This window comes from Chlamydotis macqueenii, chromosome 2 (assembly GCF_036417535.1).
Source record: "Chlamydotis macqueenii isolate bChlMac1 chromosome 2, bChlMac1.mat, whole genome shotgun sequence".
Classification (NCBI taxonomy): Eukaryota; Metazoa; Chordata; class Aves; order Otidiformes; family Otididae; genus Chlamydotis; species Chlamydotis macqueenii.
Window position 1 is genome coordinate 21,376,426 of NC_141557.1, and position 23,079 is coordinate 21,399,504.

Sequence of the window (23,079 nt, forward strand, 5' to 3'; positions counted from 1 at the left end):
ATAAAATAAATATACCAGTGGTTTTCAGATATATATAATCAATAGTTTTCCTACAAAGAGTTCTAAATATTCGCACTGTAGAATTTCTGTATTTTTGTAACAGAAATATAAACTTCCACTTCAGCTTGTGTTCATGACACCTGTTTTCCTTCACTGACTACTGAACTGTACAGTCAGAGGCTTAATATGAATAATTCATCTTGTAGTAGCAGTGCAAAACTCCAGCTGCTTAGATGTGCTAAATACAAAGACATTTTCTAGTCCTTCCCACAAGATTTATGCAATCCGTTCTACACCACGTCTTTCGAAAGCATCTTCTGTCCTGTTCCCAGAGCAGTAAATAAAATAACAGATATACACACCCAGATGAATGCACAAAAAGTGCATAAACACTGTATTGTTCAATTTAGACGTAGCTAAATTCTGTTTACTTGCATTTATCCTTTAATACCTCACTGATTACTACGTATCATAAACCTAAAATAGTGTGCAAGTACTATATTTAAGTGTGTTGTCTAAAACTTTGTCCTTTCAGAGTGTGTTTGGAACATGAAGCAAAGACGGGTCAGAAGGACAAGCAGAATTTAAGTTGTTAATTTTTTTTTAACAAGTTCTCCTTCTTCGGGATTTTAAGTTACCATCTGACATTTAACTACTCTGCAGTATAAAGGTAATCTCATGATTCTGCAGGGCTCATACCAAGTAATTCTTGCAACGTTTCATAGTAGATGACCTTCCCCTGTAATAGTGAAGCTGGTAAGTCATTATATTATTTTCAGAGCACTACAATATTTCATTTCATAGAAATGTTCCCATATTGGATTGGTAAATTTTGTAACCTCAAAAATCATTATAGAACAGTGCTTTCTCTTTTATGAGAAAGTAATTCTCATAAAAGCTTCACCTTGTATTTCTGGAAGTAGATTGGAAATGAAACCCATTCGGCTTTATAAGGTATTTAATATCTACTTGTGCAATAGGAACCTAGAAGATAAATACATTTTGATAATATCAATCATGAAGAAGGCCGGGAAAACCACTCATTTTTGTAATAACACTATAGCAATGGTTTGGAACTAGAATGAGTAAAGGAGAACCGCCTGTGAAGGTTGAAAGTTAATATGAAACATAATGATGCACTCAGCTACAACTAGAAACCTTGATCCGACTATCTTAAAATTTATTAGGGAAGTTGATTTCCGACTGTACTTGAATAACAGCAAAGTTCAGGTAAACTGATATGCCAGTGATAGTTGATTTTAGAGCTGATTTAGATAATGCAATCAATGCATAAGCTTATTCAATTTCAGTGATTACATTTCTGTATGTAGACAAAATCTGTCTTATGAATCATTTTGAGACTTTTTGGGCCGAAAGGTGCCAGCCAAAGTAGAAACATTTTATGAAATAATTTTGCAACTACAAAAGTACAGTATTTCTAATTAAGCACAGATACTGTACTTAATGCTTTGAAAATAGCTGACATCTTATTAAATTTAAATAAAGGATCTTGTACTTATTCAGAAAATGCAGACTAATAAACCACAAATATATACATGGTAAATTGACAGAAATCATCATTAAAAGAAGAACGATAGAAAGCGTATGAAAAGGAACTCACATTTCAAATAATTTATTGCAATTCCTGGAACAGGTAATCACAAAAAGAGATTAAAAAAAAAGAAAAATTATTAACACAACAAGTACATTTTGAAAACACTGCTGAAAAATTGTCACACAGGAACTATCAAGGATATGAAGTAGTTACAGATTAAAAAGCAAAATATCTCCATGGATCAAAACATACTAAACAGAAACAAAGAGCAAGTTTTCTTTATTATGGCAAAAAGAAATCAGTGAGGTATTTATGAAAGTTCTTGTCCTGGTTTCGGCTGCTACTTTTCTTCCTAGTAGCTCCTATGTGTTGGATTTAGTATGGGATTTGGTATGTGAAGAATGCTGATAATACACCGATGTTATGAGCTGTTGCTAAAGAGACCAAAGACTTTTCTCAGCTTCCCAGGTTTCACTAATGTGCAGGTGCAGGAAGCTGGGAGGGCTATAGCCAGTACAGTTGACCCAAACTGGCCAAAAAGAGTATTCCGTATCATGTCATGCTCACTATGTAAGTGGGGGTGGTCTGGTGAGCTGGCTCACTTTTTCTCTTGCTATTTGGAATTGTTACAGGATTGTTTTCAGTTTTTCATTCCGTGATCGCTGCTTGGGACGGGCTGTATTGGTCATTGGGTCGTTGGGTGATGAGAAATTGTGCATTGTTCTTTTTGTGTATTTTATTATTCCTATTATTAGCGTCATTATTTATATATATAAAATTATCTTTTCTGTTGCTACCCTATTAAACTGCCTTTATCTCAACCCATGAGTTTTCCTTTCTTCCTGATTCTCTCCCCCATCCTCTGGGGAGAGGGAGAGTGAGCGAGCAGCTACGTGGTACTTGATTGCTGACTGGGGTTAAACAACTACAGTTCTGTAATAAGTTTTGTGCTTGATACATTCATTAATTATCAGGAAAGACAGATAAACATGGGATGGAAAAACTTGCAAATGACACAAAATATTTATCCAAATCCAGAAAGGATTATGAGGATCTTCAGAAATTTCTTGTAATGCATGGGTAGTGTGATAGCAACAGAAATTGTATGCTCATAAATAAAAAATACAATATCAGAGCAAAAGTAGTGACTTACTTATCCTCACTAATAAGTTCTTAATTGCCTAAATCAACTCAAGCAAACCTAGTCATCATTACAGATAATTTGTGCATCCAAAATCAGTAAGTTTGAGCAAATAAATAGTGGGAAGAAAAAGAATACAGAATTCTAATGAGAAAATATCAAACAATGCTTAGCAAATTTAAAAAGATTCTGTCAAAAGCATGTAAAACATCCAAAGAGGGATTTAAAAATGGAAAATGTTTACTTTAGAAAGCAAATAGGCTTTATTCCCTCAAATCTGCTGTGGAAAAATCTCAAGAGAGAAATGGTGAATGATAGCTAGAAGTATTTAAAAACATCACAACTAAGACTAAGAATTGGGATCAGGTTATGCCTTCCTCCATGTATTCGTTTATTATCAGGAAGCGTTCATCAGTTAATGAACTCATAAGCTGGCAAATTCAAATGAGAAAGAAAACAAAACATTTTTTCACGTCGTATGTGGTTAATTTGTCAAAGCAAAGAAGGTAGGAAGGTTTGAATAGAGAAATTAAATTTATGGGGGAAAAAGGTATAAGTAAGGTAGCAGGAATGTCCAGAATTAAAATAGTAAATATAGGAAATATTTTGGAAAGCTACAGACTTTAAACCAACTTAAAACTGTTACATTAAGATGAAATTTAGGCTCAGATTATCCCATATTTTCCTACTACATAGTTTTTTTGCGCTTTCCTCTGAAGCATAATGTTGGCAAAAACTTCTGGATTAGGTCATTCAATTCTGTGGGTGCAAATTCTTCTATCTGTATTTTTTAACTGTAGGATTCTCTGGGTTATATTTATGACTACTTGAACATGGAAAGCACCTTTGCATACTTAATATGGATACTTACTATAATCTTGCTAGCATACACATGGTGCCAGTTTGCCAAGTACCCATTTTGCATGTATATGTTATACATTTTTGCTGTTGCCAGTGGGTGCGTATTTTGAATCTGAAAGCCGAACATCTGCCTGTGTGCTTTGGTGAGGAGAGGGAGAGAAACTTAAGTTTTTTTCTGACATATTTACTAATCTTTTATCTGAAGGCCCAGGAACTGAGACCGCTTAGGTGTTTTAAACATTGAGATGGCCTACTCCATCCTAAAAGAGGTATACTTGGACTCTTGAAATCTTTTAGGCCTAAAAAAGTAGCATTTCAAAGATACATCCTGACCCACTTTTGGAGTTCTTCTGTCTGTACATGACTGTGGCCACAGTCGCCATGCTTAGCTGTGGAAATAAGGAGCCCAAGGCTACACGTACACTGCCCGTAGTAGTGAACGGCATCCTCAGGCTGGCACAAACTGAGCCAGGCGTCAGGACGGCGGGTGCAGCCTGCACCCTTTGAAGGGCCACCTCACAGCGGTAATAGCTCAGCCTGAAACTGCCCCTCCTTCCAGAGCGAGCCCCGCAACGCTCCCTGCGCTGGCTTGGCTTCCCTGTGCCTGTGTGCTGGGACCAGACTTACTGGGCAAGATGCGCCTGCAAATGTGACCCTCCAGTCTGCCAGCTGGGTTCTCTTCAGGCCCTAGGAAGACATTTCCCCCCATCTCAGGTGTGGGCCTTACTCGTGCGCTGAGGGTGCTGTTTATTGGGACCTGCCAAACGGGATGGTGTCCTCTCCCGGAGGTCACCAGGGACCCGTGGCTGTTGAGCCTCTGAGGTGGAGGCCTGGGTGTATTCCCACCAGTCGGTCCCTGACCAGCCTCACAGGTGTTCAACCTCAGACACAATTTCTGTGCTTTTCAAGAACTGTGGTATTTTCTGTCACTTTTGTTTGGAGGGGCTATGCCAGCCACTTTTGCCCGACGGACCCCAGCAAGGCTGGAGACGCAGTACCAACCCACAGGGAGGGAGCTGCCTCACACGGGAGGGGAGAGCGCCGCGACAACCGGGGACTGCGTGTGAGGGCCGAGGCCCTGCCCACCCGGGGACCCCCCTGAGAGCCGGCTCCAGGCCCTCGCCGCCCGCGGAGGTTCTGGCGTGCCCCGGGGAGCCCCGCCGAGGAGGAGGGAGGAGCGGTCAGCGCCATGTGAGCAGCTGGCGGCGGGCAGCGGCCCTCGGGGAAGACAGATGGGGTGAGAGACAGCGCGCGGTCCGGCTGTCAGCGCGGCCTCAGCCCCGCCGCGGCGGGAGCCCCTCCTCCCCGCGGGTGTGCGCCTCGCTCCCTGGCCCGGAGGGAGCCATGGCGTCCAGCGAGGAGGACGGAGGCGGCAACGGCGCGGTGGAGGAGAAGGAGAATGGCAAGAAGAGGAGGCTGGGCGCCCTGGCCACGGCCTGGCTCATCTTCTACAACGTCGCCATGACCGCGGGGTAAGCGGGCGCGGGCACGCCGCGGGCCGGCAGCGCAGCGCCTCAGCCGGGCGCGGAGCCGCAGCGCGGGGCGGCGGGAGCCGGGAGCGGCGAGGCGCGGCCGAGGCGAGGCGAGGCGAGGCGGGGTGGTGGGGAGCCGGCGGGGCTGGCGTAGCCGTGGGGCAGGCGGGTGTGAGAGCGCGGGGCGCAGGGGAGCCGCCGGGAGCGGGGCTAACCCTCGCCTGCCGGGCATTGCCTAATACGGTGCAGCGCTGCCGGCCGCCGGCGCGTCACCCCGAGCCCGCCGCGGAGGTTAAGTATAGCCGGGGCAGGAATGCCGGGCCGCGGTGCCGCGCCGGCCGCGTCCCTCGGCACCGCCGCCCCGCCGCCGCTCGCCTCCGGGCCAGCCCCCGTCGGCGGCCCGTTCCGGGGCGCTGGGGGCTCGGGGCGAGCTGACCCGGGCCGGCTTTGTGAGCGTCCCGCCCGTTCGGGTCCGTGACCCCGCGGTATAAGCGAGCGGAGCTCGCACCGGCTCCCAGCCCGGGAGAAAATTCCGAAGCCGAGCGTGGTTGCCACGGCCAGCGGGCATTTAGTGATGGGCAGGGGGCGGGTGGAGGGGGAAAGAGCTGATAGCCCGAGGGGCTCCTTTGAGCTGGTGCTCCATACTTGGAGGAGAGTGGGTATTTATTTCGAGTAAGGGATCGTAAGAGCACTCGGGTTTATGTTGTCAGTGCTTGAAGCACGTATTTTCACTTCTTGAAAATTTGTCCAGTTCACTAACTCTTGGGGGGAAAAACCCCAAACCCCTATTAATTTCCACATGCTTAAAATAAAACTAAAACCGAACAATTTTATAACTTCTAGGCTGACATTCATCGTGAAAACAATTTTACCTTGCTTACCAGTGGGTGAACCGTCTGCCGTTTGAATCCCGTAGAGCAAAACTGATACGCAATCGTTCAAGCAGGTTCAAGCACTGATGCAGAAAGCCAAGAGTATGATCATAATGGCTTTCTTCTCACTAGCATCTGTGAATTTTGAAGATGTATTCAAGTCTGTTCATACATTGCAGCGGCACCTTTTGAAAAGTGCTTTTACTCAATGTAATTTTTTTCTGGCTGGCAGGTTAATGATACCTCATTGAATTCCCAGCCTCGTGCTCCATGTGTGAATTTGCTAATGAACACTGACTCTTGCCACAGACTTTTCTATGTCTGTAGAAGATTATCGAACTGCATTAGTTTTGACCTTAGGTGCTGATGCAGTATCTCTAACACTTCCTTCTTTCCTATCTTCCGTTAATATCAAAAGGGATTAGGACATGTAAAATTGCATATTTTATGTAGAAAGAGAGAAATAAGAGATAGGAACAAATTCTTATAATCTTTTATGGATACATTTTAAGATAAAAATAAACATTTGAAATAGAGCAATATTTAACAGCGGCACTAGACATAATTAACAAGAACAGTATATCTGTCCAGACAGTGGAATATAGCAAAATGTTTCTAGAGTTTTAACAAGCTAATACATAATTGCATGTTGACAACCATTCTAATAAAAAATTGTGGCTTATCTTTCTTTCTAACAAAGGTTTAAAGGACTAAAATGACAGATCAGTACTCAATGTTACTGAAAGTCCCAACTGGAAATGCTACCTGTATTACAGAAAGTGTTTTTCATTTCCTGGTGATTTGCAATACTCAGTACAAGGGCTTTCCTGAGATCCAAAGTCAAAGCCACTGGCAACTAAATAAATTGATCTACATAAATTCATGTCCAAATAAAAAATTATTTAAGAAAAATATTTGCAGTTTTTACTTCTGAGTGTTATCCAAGATTACTTATCTCTGCAATGCTTCTGTTACAGAATGAGGTGCAGAAAATGCCTTGTTAGATTAGATGTATTTTGACTTCTCTGTCTGGGGCTAGGACAGAGCTGTTGCTGTCACCATTGGTACTGCCAGCTGGATGTAAACTCACTGTCACCTTCCTCTTGTCAAACACTTTGCCATAAAACAGGGCAGCTTTGCTGTGAAGGACTACCAGTGATAGTCCAGCAATTCCTCATTTCCAGTGGGGGGACAGAACCTGATGTTAATGCACTCAGATTTAAAATCTGTTATAAAATCTAACTAATGCTTGTGGGGGCAAATTTTGGAGCTCTGGCAGATCAGATTCATGGGCTTAAAGTAGAAGGGATCAAGGAGGGGAATCGTTCCTACCATGTGGGGAAGCCTGACTAACTCCATGTGAGTTTGAAGTGCTGTCATGTAGTGCTGGAAGGGGCCACCCCAAGTGACTGCATAGCAGAGGGCACCGTATTTCAGGGTTGTGAAGGGGCTGGTACTGAAGTGCATGCCATCCAAGGCGAACAGGGAGCTGTCACGATCCATGCGACTCTCATGTCGTTACAGCATAACAAGTCTGACCAAAGATCAGGATTTCCTGGTACCCCATTTCCAGTATCAGCAGATACTCTATGCTTAGGGAAGAGTATAAGAACAGGAGAAGTGTTAGATATTTATCCAAATGTTTATATACATATTTCTCTGAATGTTTATATGCACTCTGAATCTACCTCTATTTCTCAGACCCCTCTGCTTTGTCACTTGAGTTCTTCCTTAGCCAGAGCTCACGTTGCTTGCTATGTGTGTGCTTGCTCAGTGTGCTTGCTATGGCTTTCTGTAGAGTGAAAGGACTGAATAATTGTTCCCAATATCATCAGGCAAGAGGTTAAGCTGAAGTTACTGTAATTTCTATATTTTTATTTTTACTCTGAAAATTGCTATCCATAGCTCTGGTTATGCCTTAAGTCCATATTAAAGAATTTTTATACTTTCTTAGTGTTCATGGATCAAAACCTGAAGTTTCAAGGCACCTCGCTAGCATGGTGTTTGTAAGAATGTGGTGTGGCTCTGCATTAAGGATGGAACGTATAGAACACTATTTTGAAAATCTTTATAAACATGGATTAGTTATGTGGAAGGAACTGCGCATGCCTTGGGTTTTTATACTCGGTCTGGGCTGGGTGGTGGGACTCAACCCACCACAGTTCAAAAGTTTATTTTTTTAGTCTCGATTTCCATTTGAAGTTTTTCCAGTTTAAGTTTTATATCAAATTGCAGTTTGATTCAAAGATACTGTTACTTTCTTTCTTTTACATTGGAAGGGTTATCAGTTGGTAGCACTGTTCAGTTTCTTTAAAAAAAAATTAAAAATTAGCCAACACCATCAAGTGTGCTAGTTAAATATACCTCTGGAAGCGTAGAGCACCCATCTTTCAGCACTTTGGGGTCTGATTTTCAAAGATGACTTCTCAGAACTTGTGAAAACTGAATTGTAATGGTGACTTCAGTTGGACAATCACAAACAGAAGCATTAAGATCACTAGTCCGTTCTGAAAATTATGAGTTGAGGGGCGATGAAAACTGTAAAAATGATGTGCATAAGTTCTCGTCCTTTACTTATACAAACCTGCAACCCAAAATGGGTTGCCAGCTTCAGTGCCAACTTCATGACATGTTTTCAAATAACAGTATTTCACAGTAAAGATGCATGAGGATTTAAGAGTAAGAATATGTAGTCACTGCTAGTGAAAAGTCTGATGGACTCATGGTTTTGGGGTGTCCCCTCAATTCAAGTCAATCCTCTGAAGGTAAACAAGTCATTCTGTATCCTTTTCTGAATAAAGAGATAAAAGAGTGTAATGTTTACATAACATTATATAATATTTATGTCTAAAGATACTTTTAATAATCTCCTAAGAACAGCGACAAGTAAAGCAGCAAAGATATTCTGTGAAGAAAATATTCTACTAAATTATTTATGGTGGATGGATATTTTTAGAATTCTAATTTGAAATGTATCCATTCTCTTTCTTTTGTAGGTGGCTGGTATTAGGTATTGCCATGGTGCGGTTTTATATACAGAAAGGAACACATAGAGGCTTATTCAGAAGCGTACAAAAGACGCTTAAATTTTTCCAGACATTTGCTTTGCTTGAGGTAAATTTTAAACATTAGTTTGCTTTACTGGATGCGGCATATCATAGGCAAAACACATCATTAACCTGAATTTAATATAAAAATATTGTATTAGTACTTAAAGTCCTTTTAACTTTAATATTTAAAGAAGGTTTTTTGGGGTCAAGGTGACTAGTTGAAACAAATGGTCACATTTTTTCAAAGTTAATTCTAATAGTTCTTTAATACTATCTGGGAAATGCTTTGATTTGAGACTTTTTAACTCAAAAGGCAAAAACTCTGAAGGCATTCCAGGCAGCAGATCAGCCCTCTAGCTTAGCAGGTATCTCATCTCCATCTCCAGAGTTGACAGCTTCTGTCTTACTCCTTATACTGGACTCATTATCCTTCTGTGCCTTTCCTGCTTCTGCTTATTTCCAGACTGGATTCACGTGCCCCACGTAATCCGTTACAACAGGAACTGTGCAAGTTGTGCAAAGTATTCTTTAAATAATACTGTTGCCAACTGTACACTCCTGGTCGCAGTTTGTGGTACATCTATGTAATGAAACTGTTGGGAATATTGAGCACTTACAGTTCTTTCCCAGGCACAACAGAGAGTGCCTATCTACATTTTAACTTTTTTTTCTGAATCAGCCTACAACATCTGTAGTTCAGGCAACTATTAAAATAATGTGGCCAGCTGTATATAGGCTTTTATGCTATTAATCTTTCACAATAAGTAATTCTAGTCAAATCTGTCAAAATAATGAAAAGCACTCTATTTACTAAACATTACTGATCAGAAAGTACAATAAATCAGAAGCTTCATAGCTGTTATTGGCAAAATTATAAAAATGTTATTAATCCCGAATGAATATGGAACATTTTAAAATTGCTATGCATTTAGCATCTCTTACATGACTCTCTCCACACTGTCCTGTGAAATTCGTCTTTGAATAAGATACTGGAAAGGAAGCTTACTAGTTGAAGAAATAAATGCTTTGTAAGTATCTAAATATGTAATATATACAATTAATTAGGAAAATAAATCTCTTTCATGTGTTAGCACAGATATGATACTGAGCCCATCACAGCATTGGTTGCCGGAACTCTAACGTGTATTTCTTGTAACGACAATAAATCAGTTCTCCTTCAGAATTAAGCCTAGGTTTATGTTAATATCAAGAGGCCATGTTTATAGTGTGGATAGTAACATACTGTACATCAGTAACCTCTAACTTGTTTTTATTTACAGGTAGTCCACTGTGCAGTTGGTGAGTTCTTTGTTTTAGTTTCTCCTGTAATTAATTAAAACATGACTTGTGGAACAGAGATAACATGTTTCTCTTTTTAAGGAATAGTTCACACATCTGTGCTTGTGACTGGGGTCCAAGTGAGTTCAAGAATCTTCATGGTGTGGTTCATTGCACATAGTATAAAACAGGTATGTGTGCAAGCAAGTCGTGTTTTGATTGTTTTTAAGGGAAAGCTATTAATAGAGTTCTCATTTCATAAGGAAGACCAATTTAAAAATTAATTACATTCCTACAGAGAATACTTACACACTTGAATATGATTTTGAAGTTGGGGTTATGGGATGCAATTTATGTGCTTCTACCCAGGAGACTGAGTCTGGATCTTAGCTGTGAATCAGCACTGCCTTCAGCATTGTGCCAGCTGCGCTCTGCCTAAGGGAGATCAATGACTGCTGCTGTTATATACCAGCAAATCTACCAGTGTTACCGATTTCCTTTCAAAAACTTAAATAAGCACTTAGTGAATTAATCTAAATGAAAATAGGCTTAAATTGAATTTACTTGGATAAACATGGTTGTGATTTTGCAATTTATTTAAGGAACCTTCTCAAGATTTTAATGTTATGGTAATATTAACATTTTATGGCATGCATACTGCATTTTTTTCATTAAAAATATATCAAGTCATCCAGCATACCACAGTGACACTTAAGGACCTGTATAAATGACGATAGTTTATTTGCCCGGCTGTGCGTGGTTATTGTAAGTCTAGTGATTCGTTAGCAGAATGCAACAAGCAGACTAGCCTGCGTACAGCTAGTATATAGGACATTCAGTTCAGTTTCTGAGGTCTGCTTTCTGTGAAGGGCATGCAAGAGTTAAGTGATAGGTTTTGAGCCTGTGCTCCTGAATTTCTTAAAACTTAAAAGGCTGAGCCATTAAACTGTCTCACCAGCAGATGGCATATGCCTTTCTGCTGATGGGATATCATAGCACCTGCCTCAGTTGTCAAATCCCTTTGTTTCAGTTCACAGAGGACTTGTTTTTCTGCACTTTCTCTTTTCCTTCACTGTCACTTTTCTTAACATGGAATAGGCTTTTCATAGCTTTTTTTTTTTTTTTTTCCCCCCGTAAGCTAAGTGTTTTCATTTTTCCCTTAGAGGAAAATGTCCCAAATGTTATCAAGTTTTTTATATTGAATGTTTACATAAATGCTGAAATATAGCACTGCATTTTGACATCTGTTACTATCTGCAGTGGATTAAATCTTTAATATACTCGGCCATTTATTTTGTTTCCTCTGTCTTCAGTACAGCAGGTCAAGCTGTGTCCAAGAAAAAAACCATCTGAATGTATGTCTGATTGTATTTCATGCTGTTATTGCTTAGCAGGCATGAACTTTCAGGGTCACTTTAGGTGGTGAGAGGCATGTTGGTGATAATAGCCAGACCCAGATCTCTCTACTTGACAGGAGATTTGCAAGGCAACAGATAGGAATTCTCTGCATACTTATTTAAAGCTCTTCTGCTTGGATTTAGCGCTGTGACATGAATCCAAGTTTTGGGTTATCAATGTTTGTCTCTAATCACATGAGACTAAGAACAGCCTAATTCTGTCTTTCCCTTTGCTTATTTGTTTGGATGCCTTTGTACTTCAGTTGTTGCTATTTGTTTGTGAGTTTAGTGGTGTTTTTAGATCTTCTTTTCTGATGTTGGTGAGGTCCTTTCACTAAAGTTGCACCTTCTTTAACTGCCGCATTGAGGGTGCAATTTTATGAGATGATGAGCACTTAAAATTCTCCTTGACTTTTGACAGAGTTTTAAACATTTTAAACATCTCTGAGATGTATTGAGCTTTGTCACCGTGTTGCATTTTATAAAAAAAAAATTATTTCCCTTTTTTTGTAATTTTAACAAAACTTGTGTTACTTTATTTTATTTCACAGACATCCCTGGAGCTTTTCAGCCTTCAGGCATGGAAGTGTATTACAAAATTCCTCCCCTTTTAAAGAAAAGAAATTTACTTGCGTGTAATTCTTCTTCTCAGAAGGTAGTGTTTTAATAGATCCCCATGTGCCTTCTCTGTATTTGGGGACTTTTGTTTATTTGTTCACTTAGAGTGAAAAAGAACCAGTGTTTTGGAAGAGCAGATAGATGTGCTACCTACCGATGAGGCAGTTTAATGACTCAGAACTTAAATGGGATTGTTGAGTGAGTTTACCCAAAGCACCTGTTCTACCAACTACTCTTCATTAAGTGATCTATCTGTGTTCCAGCTCCTTAACTATCTTACAGCTCCCAGAAGTCTGCAAAATTTGATCTTCTGTGACTAAGTTCCAGTTAGCAGATGATACTAAGCAATTCCTTTTGTCTAAACTCTCAGGGAGATGTGCATTGTATAGGGAGGAAGAAGCAACCTAAAAAGTAAGAGAAAGTCTAGGAGACAGAGTAGTGAAATCCAGAATGGGTAAGAACTGATCATGAAAGAAACATATCTTCTGTGGCATTATTTTCGTCTTGCTGTTTTGAGGAGTAAGAAAATAAACAAGTAAATCAACCACAAATAAAAAGAAGGAGACAGTTAGATAGCATAGTGGAAATGCAGATAGAGAATAAAGTGGAGGAATAAGCTCGATTATAGGGTTTTATATTTTGATATTTGCATAATGGATAAAGATTGCTCAGTTTTCAAGATGTCTGTGTGTTAGTGAAAACATATGATAAAGAACTGTACATGGTAATGATTTCAGCGTATCACTTTTATGCCAAAATTTTCTTTCTTTACAAGATGTCAGTTCTGTTCCACATATCTTAAACAGAAGTCTGTTTTAGTTGCATAGAAAAGAAGCTTAAGGATGAAGAAAGTGTTGGTTCTTTATACTTCTGCAGATCCAGAATGAGGAGAGCGTTATTCTTTTTCTGGTCGTATGGACTGTGACAGAGATTACTCGATATTCCTTCTACACATTCAACCTGCTCAACCATTTGCCATACTTCATTAAATGGGCCAGGTGGAGATGTCTTGCACTTCAGTGTCTCATGGTTCTGTGCATGTTAGTTTCACGCATGCTGAGCTAACACACAGGAGAGCAGATGTTTGAGCTTTGGTTATGTGTCAGCAGAGTGCAAGTTGTTGCTTTCTGTACTTGGGATCATTGTTACTTGGTTTAAAATGTTAAAAATATTTTAGCTGAGACTTTGGGGTGTGATTTATTCTTTGCTTTTTGTGTCTGACAGTTTGAACTTTGCTTTAATTTAATTATTTTTTTTTCTTTATCTTTGGAGTTATCTTTTAACTTACAGTGTGACTCCTTAAGATGCTTTTGAATACAATGCCCAAAATTAAGCACCTATGCTAGTCTTTGTGGATTTCAGGTCTTTGACAATGTGGGAGTTGTTGTCCCTCAATCTGTGTGTGTATTATTACTTTATGAGAAGTTCTGCTTTATCAGGTTATATTCATGTAGTGGAGCTAAATACTGACTTAGTTTAGCCCACATAAAAAGTGTGTTCCGTATCAAAACTGCTTTGATTTTGAAGCATACTTAAGGCTGGCTACTAGATCAGATATATAGATATATTACAGAGACTGCATGTTTATCAGGAGACCTAATTGGAAAAGTAGTATTCTCTGTAGTCATTATTTGAAAAATACATGTAAGATAGACAGACTTACACTGTTAGAAGGAAAATATCTTAACTACGTTCAGCGGAGGCAACGCTTTTAAATAAAAGAGTATGTTTGTTTATTTTCCTTTATTTTTGTTTTATAGATAATGCAGTTCTGATGCTTCTAATGCACTTCTTTAATATGTCTGCTAATTATGTCCATTCTTATAATACATTATCTTTTTGCTAATATCTAAGGTAGTAGGTTTGGTTCTGTTTAAGCACTAAATGGCAAACTTAAAAATAATAATCTGATTTCATTTTTTATGTAGGCTTCAGAAAGAGAAATGCATTCAGAAAGTGCTACATTGACAGATACACTTTTTGCCATCAAGTCAGTGTATCTTGAATGACAGTTTTTGCTTCTTTGTAATAGACAATAGGGAAAACTGACATGCTCACGGCAGAGATATATGGTGAAATACACAATAAACAAAACATTTGAAAATGTATTATCTTTTCATAGAGTCCAAAATATCCTGTCAAGATTTATGGATAATCAAACAGCACAACTGGGCATAAATTGAGTACTCCAGTGGAGCTGGAAATTTCTGATCTTCAGCTTATAATTGTAAAAGATCTGCCTGTCCATTGTTAGTAGAATAGGTATGCTCTAAATTTGCGTTCAGAATTTTTACAATCTATTTTTTTTCACCGCATAGAGACAAACTGTGTGTAGGCCATGGCATCAGTTCCTTCTTAGACCTTCTCTAATCTGTTCTCAGACCTGTGAGTCCTCTAAGCCCATTTGCTTCTAGGAGGATTTCATGTTTGGTTGCTGTTGCTTTGAATCTCATCTCTTTTGGTGATGGAGTGCACGCTGTACCTTTCTCTCTGTGTGACAGCTCTCATTACTGTTCCCTGCATGAACTCAAGAGCTGTTCCTTAGGAGAAACTGCATCTCCATGGTGTGCTATGCGTAAGGACAGCACAAACCCTATCGACTACGTTTTTCATTTTGTTGCCAGATACGTGGCCTATGGCATTCAAACCACATTTTCTTTAAACTGAGTGCCTTCGCCTTTTGTTTTAACATCTTCTTCCCACTTTAAAATGGATCTGATAAGTTTCTGGCAGTCTCATTTTATTTTATTTTTTATTTCCTGGCAGTCTCATTTTATTTTATTTTTTATTTCTATTTGCATGGTAAATGTAGTATTATTTGGATTTCTCATGTGGCAGTGGGTAAAACAGGCTTCTAATGTTTCTCAATGTTTTCATTATCTTCAAAGAAATTACAATACATAGACTTGACCCAGTGTGCATGCACTGTTGCAAAAATAACTAGGATCATCTGAATTTGGGATCCAGTCCTAGTCTGAATCCTGTCAATGACAACAGGAACAAGATCAGTAAATTAAAAAAAAAAAAGTAATTATTGGGGACTACAAATTTGCAGGGTTTTTTAACTCTTTAGTATTAGAAAGACATACAAACATTCTGATACGTCACTGTTTTTAAATGAAAGGACTGAGGAATGCATTCTCTGTAAACCTAAGCAACGCTATCCAAAGTAACTGAAACTGGTATTCTGTGCCAAGTCAGGATGTGGTCCTTGATTTTGGTGCAGGAACTACTGTAATACATTGCTGTGCCACTAATAATAGTAAGAGGAAATTTTAAATTAATGGGGTGTTTCTCACAAGGGTCTTTTTTTTTAATGCAGATACAACTTTTTTATCATTTTATATCCTGCTGGAGTTGCAGGTGAACTGCTAACCATATATGCTGCTTTACCCTATGTGAAGAAAACAGGAATGTTTTCACTGAGACTTCCCAACAAATATAATGTCTCATTTGACTACTATTATTTCCTTATTATTGTCATGTTCTCCTATGTGCCATGTAAGTATTACTTAACTGTAGTAATGCTGACAACATAATTATCAGCAATGCTGGAAGCGCTGCCTGTAGTTAAATTTGCTGAACACTTTCTGCTGTAAAAGCCTGCTTTCTGTTGTTCCATGCTTTGCTGTGCTTTAATTGGTTAGACTGAAATTTTACATCCTTTATCTGCCTCAGCACATAAGCTGTCTTTAAAATTTCAGTGAAAATGCTAAAAACATTTCTAAGACATGGACAAAGTAAAAAAACCCTTTTTGCTTACACACAGAAATGTCTGTAACTGTGACACTGAGAATTTCTAGTGCCTCTGCCATTTTGAAGCAGTGGCTTAAAAATTGTCCTGTGAGCTTTGCCAGAGATTTGCCTTATTTTTATTGCTGTTAATATCCATTTACATGTCACCTCTGAAAATCACCATTTGAGCATGCTTGGGAAAAACTTTGAAGCAGTATTCTCCAAGATTTCATTTTCACCGAAGTCCACCTCCCAAGTCTCTCTGAACATACTTCAGTTCCTAGTTTAATCAGGTTGTCCTTGTACTTCTGAATACCAGAAGCCACAGATGAATTGGCTAACCAGAGCTAAGATTAGTGAGTCTTTCACTTCCAGTCTTATTTCCACTGGTACCTACGCAGTGTAGACAGAGAGAAAGCAACATAATTCAGGTATAGGACCATGAATGGGGCTAGATGAAATTAGGCAAAGAAAATATTTTAGATTATCTGGACAGTGAGGCTAGAAACAAAGTAAGAGGTTAGGGAGAGGCATTGAGAAGCAGAAAAATAAAACAGTCTGTGATCTGCATCCATAAAAGGTATTCATTTAAGAAGTTGACTTTAAACATGGACTTCCACAGTACACACACACACTGTGAAATTTTTTGTCACAAGAAATCGTGAAGGCCAACAAGAGAGACTTAAATGGGTAAAAAATGTCCTAAGCTGTCATAATTTGCTAACAGTTTTACATTTGTTTATTTAACTTAATGCTTCAGGAATAATAATAAATGTGATTTTCTATCCGTTAAATATAAGGATCAAATGTATCAGCAGGACAGTGATAGAACAGATCTCAGAGGGCCAGCAGGGAGGGAGTGCCTCACTTCAGACTTGAACGAGTAGGGTGAATTTATATCCCTCTCTTAAGTCTTAATTCAAACATGCTTTGAAGACTTCAGGCACTGCTAGAAAATGGTTAAGTCCTGTTTATACAAAGAAAATGTTGCAGGCATGTTCTTTGAACTCAACATATACATTCAGCAGGCCTTGTCTGACTTTTGAGTGAATATTGTTTTGTAATTCACTGCAATGTTCATGACTTGCTGTTATTTACCTTAACCAACTGCAGCACTGTGTGCCATAATTTTTCCTCAGTTCATCGTTCTGTAAAATTGTATTTTTCCGTTATGTGATCTGTTGCATTTTTTAATCTAATTTGCTTTCTTTTATGCTTTGACGAAGTATTTCCACAACTCTACTTCCACATGCTGCGGCAGAGAAGAAGGGTGCTTCATGGAGAAGTGATTGTGGAAAAGGATGATTGAATCAAGCCGTGTAACTATGGTGCTTTAAATGGAAAAAAAAGAGGGTAAAAACCAAAACTTCCTGTGATATTTCTGAGTCCAAGTTTTAAAACATGGAACAAGAATAAACAACTGTGCATAAAATAGCATGGACTGTATTATTTTTCCAGTTAATATATCTTCAGACTTACCTTTTCATCCTTGGTTTCAGTTTGATTTTTAATTGTTCATTTCTTCAGACAAATAATCTTCTTATTTTCAGTAGGCTGAAAAATAGCTTTAAGAATTGGAATAGTTGGCTACTGTGCTTTCTGTTCTGAAAGTTGTGTTATGACCTGTAGTCATCATCAAGAACAAAAGGAGAATTGATAGGTTGTTCTGAAAATGCGTCTTCTGGAGAGCACAGCATAAATTAGGTAATGAGGTTTTTCATAGACTAGATGGCTTAAATGTTATTTAAGCCTTATATTAAATAATACCTTTCCAATTACGTGTACTGTTAGCATGTTGTTCAACATTCTTTGAATTACAGAATTACACTGTAGAATTCCAGAAGGACTTTTGAAAGGAGCTGAATTCTTGATTGTCAGTGCAAATTCTCTGTATTTTCATTTGTAATTTTAAAGATATGTAGAATAATTGATATAATATTAACTGGTTAAAAGTTTGTGCTGAGGAGTAGACTTGATGTGCCTACCACTCTCTGATCAGTGGCTGAAATGAGCACATTTGGAGAGGAAGATTGATCGTCAGCATGTTTCCTCTGCTATGTTTAATTATGTATGCAGAAAAATTATGGTTTTGCATTTAGAAACTGTAGCTATAGTAAGATATTTAACTTCTTATAAATAGCTAAGTGGGATAAAATATATTTTAAATAGCGTCTTAAAATACAAGTTATGCTTTGAATCATCCCATTGTGCAATTTTAATTGCTCCCTCCCCATTAACTGTTTATAATGTATTGACCTAATTCTATTTAATGTCTTCAATAATCTGCAAGAGGGATCTATAGTATATTAATAAAAGTTACAGATTATATTACAGTTCATGATACTTGAGTGGGAGAGGGCCAACTGATGGATTAAACGTAGACAAGAATGAGACACAGCCTAAGAGATTCAGATAAAAGGTAATGCATTTGAGGAAACTTGGATGCTTGGTGAGAGAGAGAACACTGAAATGTAAGAAGCCTTGATAATGTAGGCAACAAAGTTGCTTCTGGCATCACTAACCTCAAAAGAAGAGTATATATGCAGAAGAGCTGCATCAGGCAGCTGGAAATCAGAATGCTCTTTGTGATTGCGGAGGTCATTTCTGGAGTACAGCCTTATATTTTAGGTATCTCAGGGGTGAGGAATTGAGTCAGTCTTCTGAAAAGTCAGAAAACAGTAACAAAATCAGTTGAAGTGAGAAAGAAGTCGGAAAGATTGAGTTGTAATTTTTGTTATGTGACAAATACAGGTAAAGGAAGAGGCTTTCTAAGTATGAAGGTGTAACTAGAACTGATTATATCAATTTGAAACAAAGTAAATATCCAATGAATATCAGGAGATAGATTCTACCAATGAGATTATTTAGGTTATGGAATCACACAGTATTGCTTATCAATGTGTACAGGTTATTGGAAGGTTTTAAGTTAGATGTAATGCAATAGTGGAAAATGATCTTCCTTTGGCAAGAGTTTGAACTACCTACTTGCATAGGCAGTTTCCATTTTTAGCTTCAATGATTCTATGATAATACAGCTTTTTGAAAATTGTAGGTACACCTTTTTCTGGTGTATCAGGTATTTTGATGAAAAAGCAAAGATTTACATCCCTAACTTTAAAATTCCATTTTGTGCCTTAAATTTGTTATATTTATGCATGTCTTCATTACATGTAAATCAGTTTCCTTTTAAATGACAGGTGCATAGTGGACTTGAGATAGAATAGTTATATTTCTTACAGTTTTTAAGGGTATAATCTTTGTCTTTTTAGAACAGAATTCATGCAGGGTGCTATAATTTAACTTATTACTTGTCTGTTTTATATGCAGCTAAAATTATTAAAAGTTTAAAACATAAACTACATTTACAACACTGAACCACAAAATAGCGTGTTACACATGTTCAGACCAGCAGTTGTATTTGTCCAAATTTCTGAGAGTGCTGTTTTATAAATTTCACTTGCTTTTTGATCCATGAGGAGCATCATGGCAGTTTTTAGAAATATTTCTCAGTTGGCAAGCAGAACAGTGTGATGAAATATGAGATTAAGTTCTGTGTCTCTTTTTTTTTACTGTCAGGGCAGCTCACTGAAGACCATCGCTATCAAATCATTGAAAATGCATTTCATACTTTAAGGATGTGATTTTGAAATCTTTGATTGGATGAGTGTATCCCACAGATACTATTCCTATAATAAAAGGAATACCTGTGCTATAATACTGTATTATATGTGCTTTCATTGTGGCTTAAGGATATTATCATATGTCAATCAATGAGCTATTTTTGTATTCTTTCGTACATGTGACATGAAAAAAAATACAGCACTGTTTGCTAAAATCTTGGGTTTGCACTTTCATAAAGCAACGATGTACAATGTAATGATATGATTTTAAAAGTGATTCACAGATACAGAAGAGTCTTCCTAAATGATAAATGTATAAAAATAAGTCTGAAAATTACTTACAGTGTTGCATTCAATGTCTGATAGACCAGAGAGATTGCCAGGTGAATTAGTTTACATGGCATGTATTTAAAAAAAAATAAAGCAACATGTTCTTTTTTTCCTCTTCTTTTTTGATTGAAGCCTTTCACTGAAGCCTCAATGGGTATCTTTTGTTTTAATATCTTCTCCAAGATAGTGAGAATTGCAGGTAACATCCTTGTACCATTGGCTCAGGATTTTAAGCTAGGTAGCTTACTTAAACTTCAATGTAACATCATGAAACTTTAATTAGCTTTTCAAATGGACATATTAACTTAAGTATGATTTTCATATGGTGCTCTCTTTCCTACTTCTTTTTGACACTTGTCTTTTTTGTCTTCCTCTCTGCAAGATTCCTGGTTTTCTAAAGCATTGAAATCCTCCTGCTTATGAAAGACTAGGAATGTATTCAGACATCAGCATCTTTAATGTTTTGATGTAGTCTTTAACAAATCGTGTGTATAAAGGTGTTTTCTTTCTTGTGCTATATATGCCTTCTGGAATGGATTAATCTACAGTATGACCTTGTGAAGCTTTTTTAATGAGAATACATAGGAATAGCCTTTTGGAAGGAGATTCCTAGTTATCAGGTGACATTTCCTACTATTGGTAGTAACATAAACAGACTGTACTTTTTATAAACTTAAGTTGAAAGTAGTTGGATTTCCTGAAGTTCCCCCTGGCACTTGCACACTGTTCTCACATGGAAACGCTGTTCCAGGACAGTTCGGGTGAATTACTTTGTTTCACACCTCTTCCCAGAACGTCTAGAGGCCATATGCTGGCCTGAGGGCACGGGCAGTACGAAGGAATATGACGCTGAGAAATTGCATCTTCCACCTTAGCTGCCACGACGGTCACGGAGGCCATCGTGAACAGTAGATGTCATCTCTCTCACTACACAGGCTGTGAGAAGAGAGGATGCTCAACGTGCTTTCATACCTTCTGTGTAGGCAGCTCATGAGATCAGCTGGGAGGATCTCTGTGCACAAAGCGTGTGTTACAGAAAGGGCTTTTCTGCTCCACTCAGCTATCGTATTATTGTTTGTAAGCCTATATTTCTTGAAATACTGGTATGCCAAGATAGCTATGCCACACTGCTCTCAATAGAATCATAGAATGGTTTGGGTTGGAAGGGACCTTTAAAGGTCATCCAGTCCAACCCCCCTGCAAGGAACAGGGACATCTCCAACCAGATCAGGTTGCTCAGAGCCCCGTCCAATTTGGCCTTGCATGTTTCCAGGGATGGAGTATCTACCACCTCTCTGGGCAACCTGTTCATAGTATAGTTCAAAATTAACAGCTCTGGAGAAATGGTGCAGTGTGCTGCTTCTAATTCCTATTGAACATAACATTTAGCCAGGTTCATGTTAGTGGACATACTGCAATGACTAGTTAGCAGGGAGGTGCATGGAAACATTTTCTGTGACCAGAGGGAACCTACCTTTTCTTATCCAGAAATAAATAGGTGCATTTTAAATCTGGGTGTAGCTACTGCTCTGACTGTGATACTTGCATTTGCAGGTTACTTTAATGGATATTTGGATATTTATATGATTACTAAATAAACTAGAATGAAAACAAGTTACAACCATTATAAAAAAATATAATTTAAGGTAGTTGCTACCTTAACAGTTTTTGTTAATTCAGCTCTTACTTAATCTGCCTTAGGAAAAGAAAAGGAAGGATAATTGATACAAATAAATGTTCTGCACTAGGCAGGAGGGCTTCATAAATCAAAATTTTCAGGCAGGCAAAATGGCTGCAGTTGTTTAAAATGGATTGGTTAAATGTGATTTTGAACAAAAAGGTTGAAAGCTTTTCTGAAAATTAAATTCTGTTTCATAATGTATATTTTAAAATGTGCTTAGAGATACTGTATTATTTATTACCAGTTTACAATTTAAATTCATGCTGAATATACACTTTTTATAGCTGATTAACTGTAGCCCATTAAAATTTTTTATTCTGTGTTTGTTACAATGACTGTTTAAGAAACAAACACCTCATGTTTCTGCAAAGCTCCGTGTTCTCTTGCTCAAGTGAGTTGCAGTATTGTCAGTGCCTACGAAGCTTTACGAGGCTGTTAATATTTTCTAAGGATAGCTCCTTAAACTTGCTTTCATGATGGCACATGTTAGTAGTGGGTGGTACTCTTGATTCAGTGTCTGGCACTGTACACCACTGATGCCATTCTAGGGGTCTTGAGTGCCTTCAGTAGGAGTGAAGACTTCACCGATGTCAGGAGGTGATTCATCCTTATGAATTACCAGACTGAGAAGACCTGTCTGGTGAACTCTTAGGTCACAAAAGTGAGTAAGTCTGACAAGTGATCTTAAGGCTGTACCAAGACGAAGTGTGGAGAACCTGGATGTTGGGTAACTCTAGCCCTCTCATAGGAACTTGCTGTCAGGCTCAGGTCTGCAACTGGTAGTGGCTTTTGAGTTCTAAAATGTACAGTACTTTCTGTGCCATGTTGTATCAACTGAAACATGTCTTCTTCTTCACAGCTCTCTTGCTTCTCTGTTCAGTCTTGAATGTATTTTATGTCCTTTCAGCCGATGGCTTTGTAAAAGTGTAAGTATAGAAATATTTATCTAAGCGTATCATGTATAGAATTGTACTTAAAGATTCTTAATAATGTAAATGCACTGCAGCTGCTCATTATTGTTATTTTTTCTGAAATGCGTTTACACAGACAGGAAAACAACACAATATGATACTTTTAATAACTTAAATATTTGCAAAAATTATAAGATTTGTTGAGCTATAGATTCAGATATTTGTTTTAGAGATTGTTAATACTGTAGCACTGTAGAAATTAATCATCCATTAAAAGATATGTTCTAAGCTATGTTCTATTTGATTTTTTTTTTTTGGTAGCATACAGTTCAGTTCATACAACTGTTCATCGTATTTCACCAGCTGGGTATCTGTTTACAAATACTATACTTTTTATCTGGAATTATTTCATGAATTAATCTTGAGGTCTCCTATAACATATTTACTATTAGACAGCCTTCTTATATTTCTTAAAATATGTTCCATTTAAAATGAGGTAGATGTGAGGAGTAATATTGGTTTATAAAATGAGGGAAAAATACAGAGGGTTAAAGAGAA

General features: G+C 38.2%; 1 protein-coding gene across 2 annotated transcripts; it reads left to right on the forward strand.

Annotated features, from left to right (window-relative positions):
* The first annotated feature begins 4,775 nt into the window (after positions 1 to 4,775).
* On the forward strand, positions 4,776 to 22,813 carry HACD1 (3-hydroxyacyl-CoA dehydratase 1). Of its 2 annotated transcripts, none has more exons than XM_086742207.1 (7): positions 4,776 to 5,029; positions 8,898 to 9,015; positions 10,232 to 10,250; positions 10,338 to 10,420; positions 13,121 to 13,242; positions 15,567 to 15,745; positions 17,206 to 22,813. In XM_086742207.1, the coding sequence occupies exons 1-7, from the start codon at positions 4,902 to 4,904 to the stop codon at positions 17,286 to 17,288; spliced, it is 732 nt and encodes a 243-aa protein (XP_086598333.1). In that variant the 5' UTR covers positions 4,776 to 4,901; the 3' UTR covers positions 17,289 to 22,813. The 2 variants fall into 2 exon arrangements, with proteins under 2 accessions (XP_086598333.1, XP_086598332.1); XM_086742206.1 differs by having other exon boundaries at positions 4,777 to 5,029; positions 10,332 to 10,420.
* Positions 22,814 to 23,079: the final 266 nt, after the last annotated feature.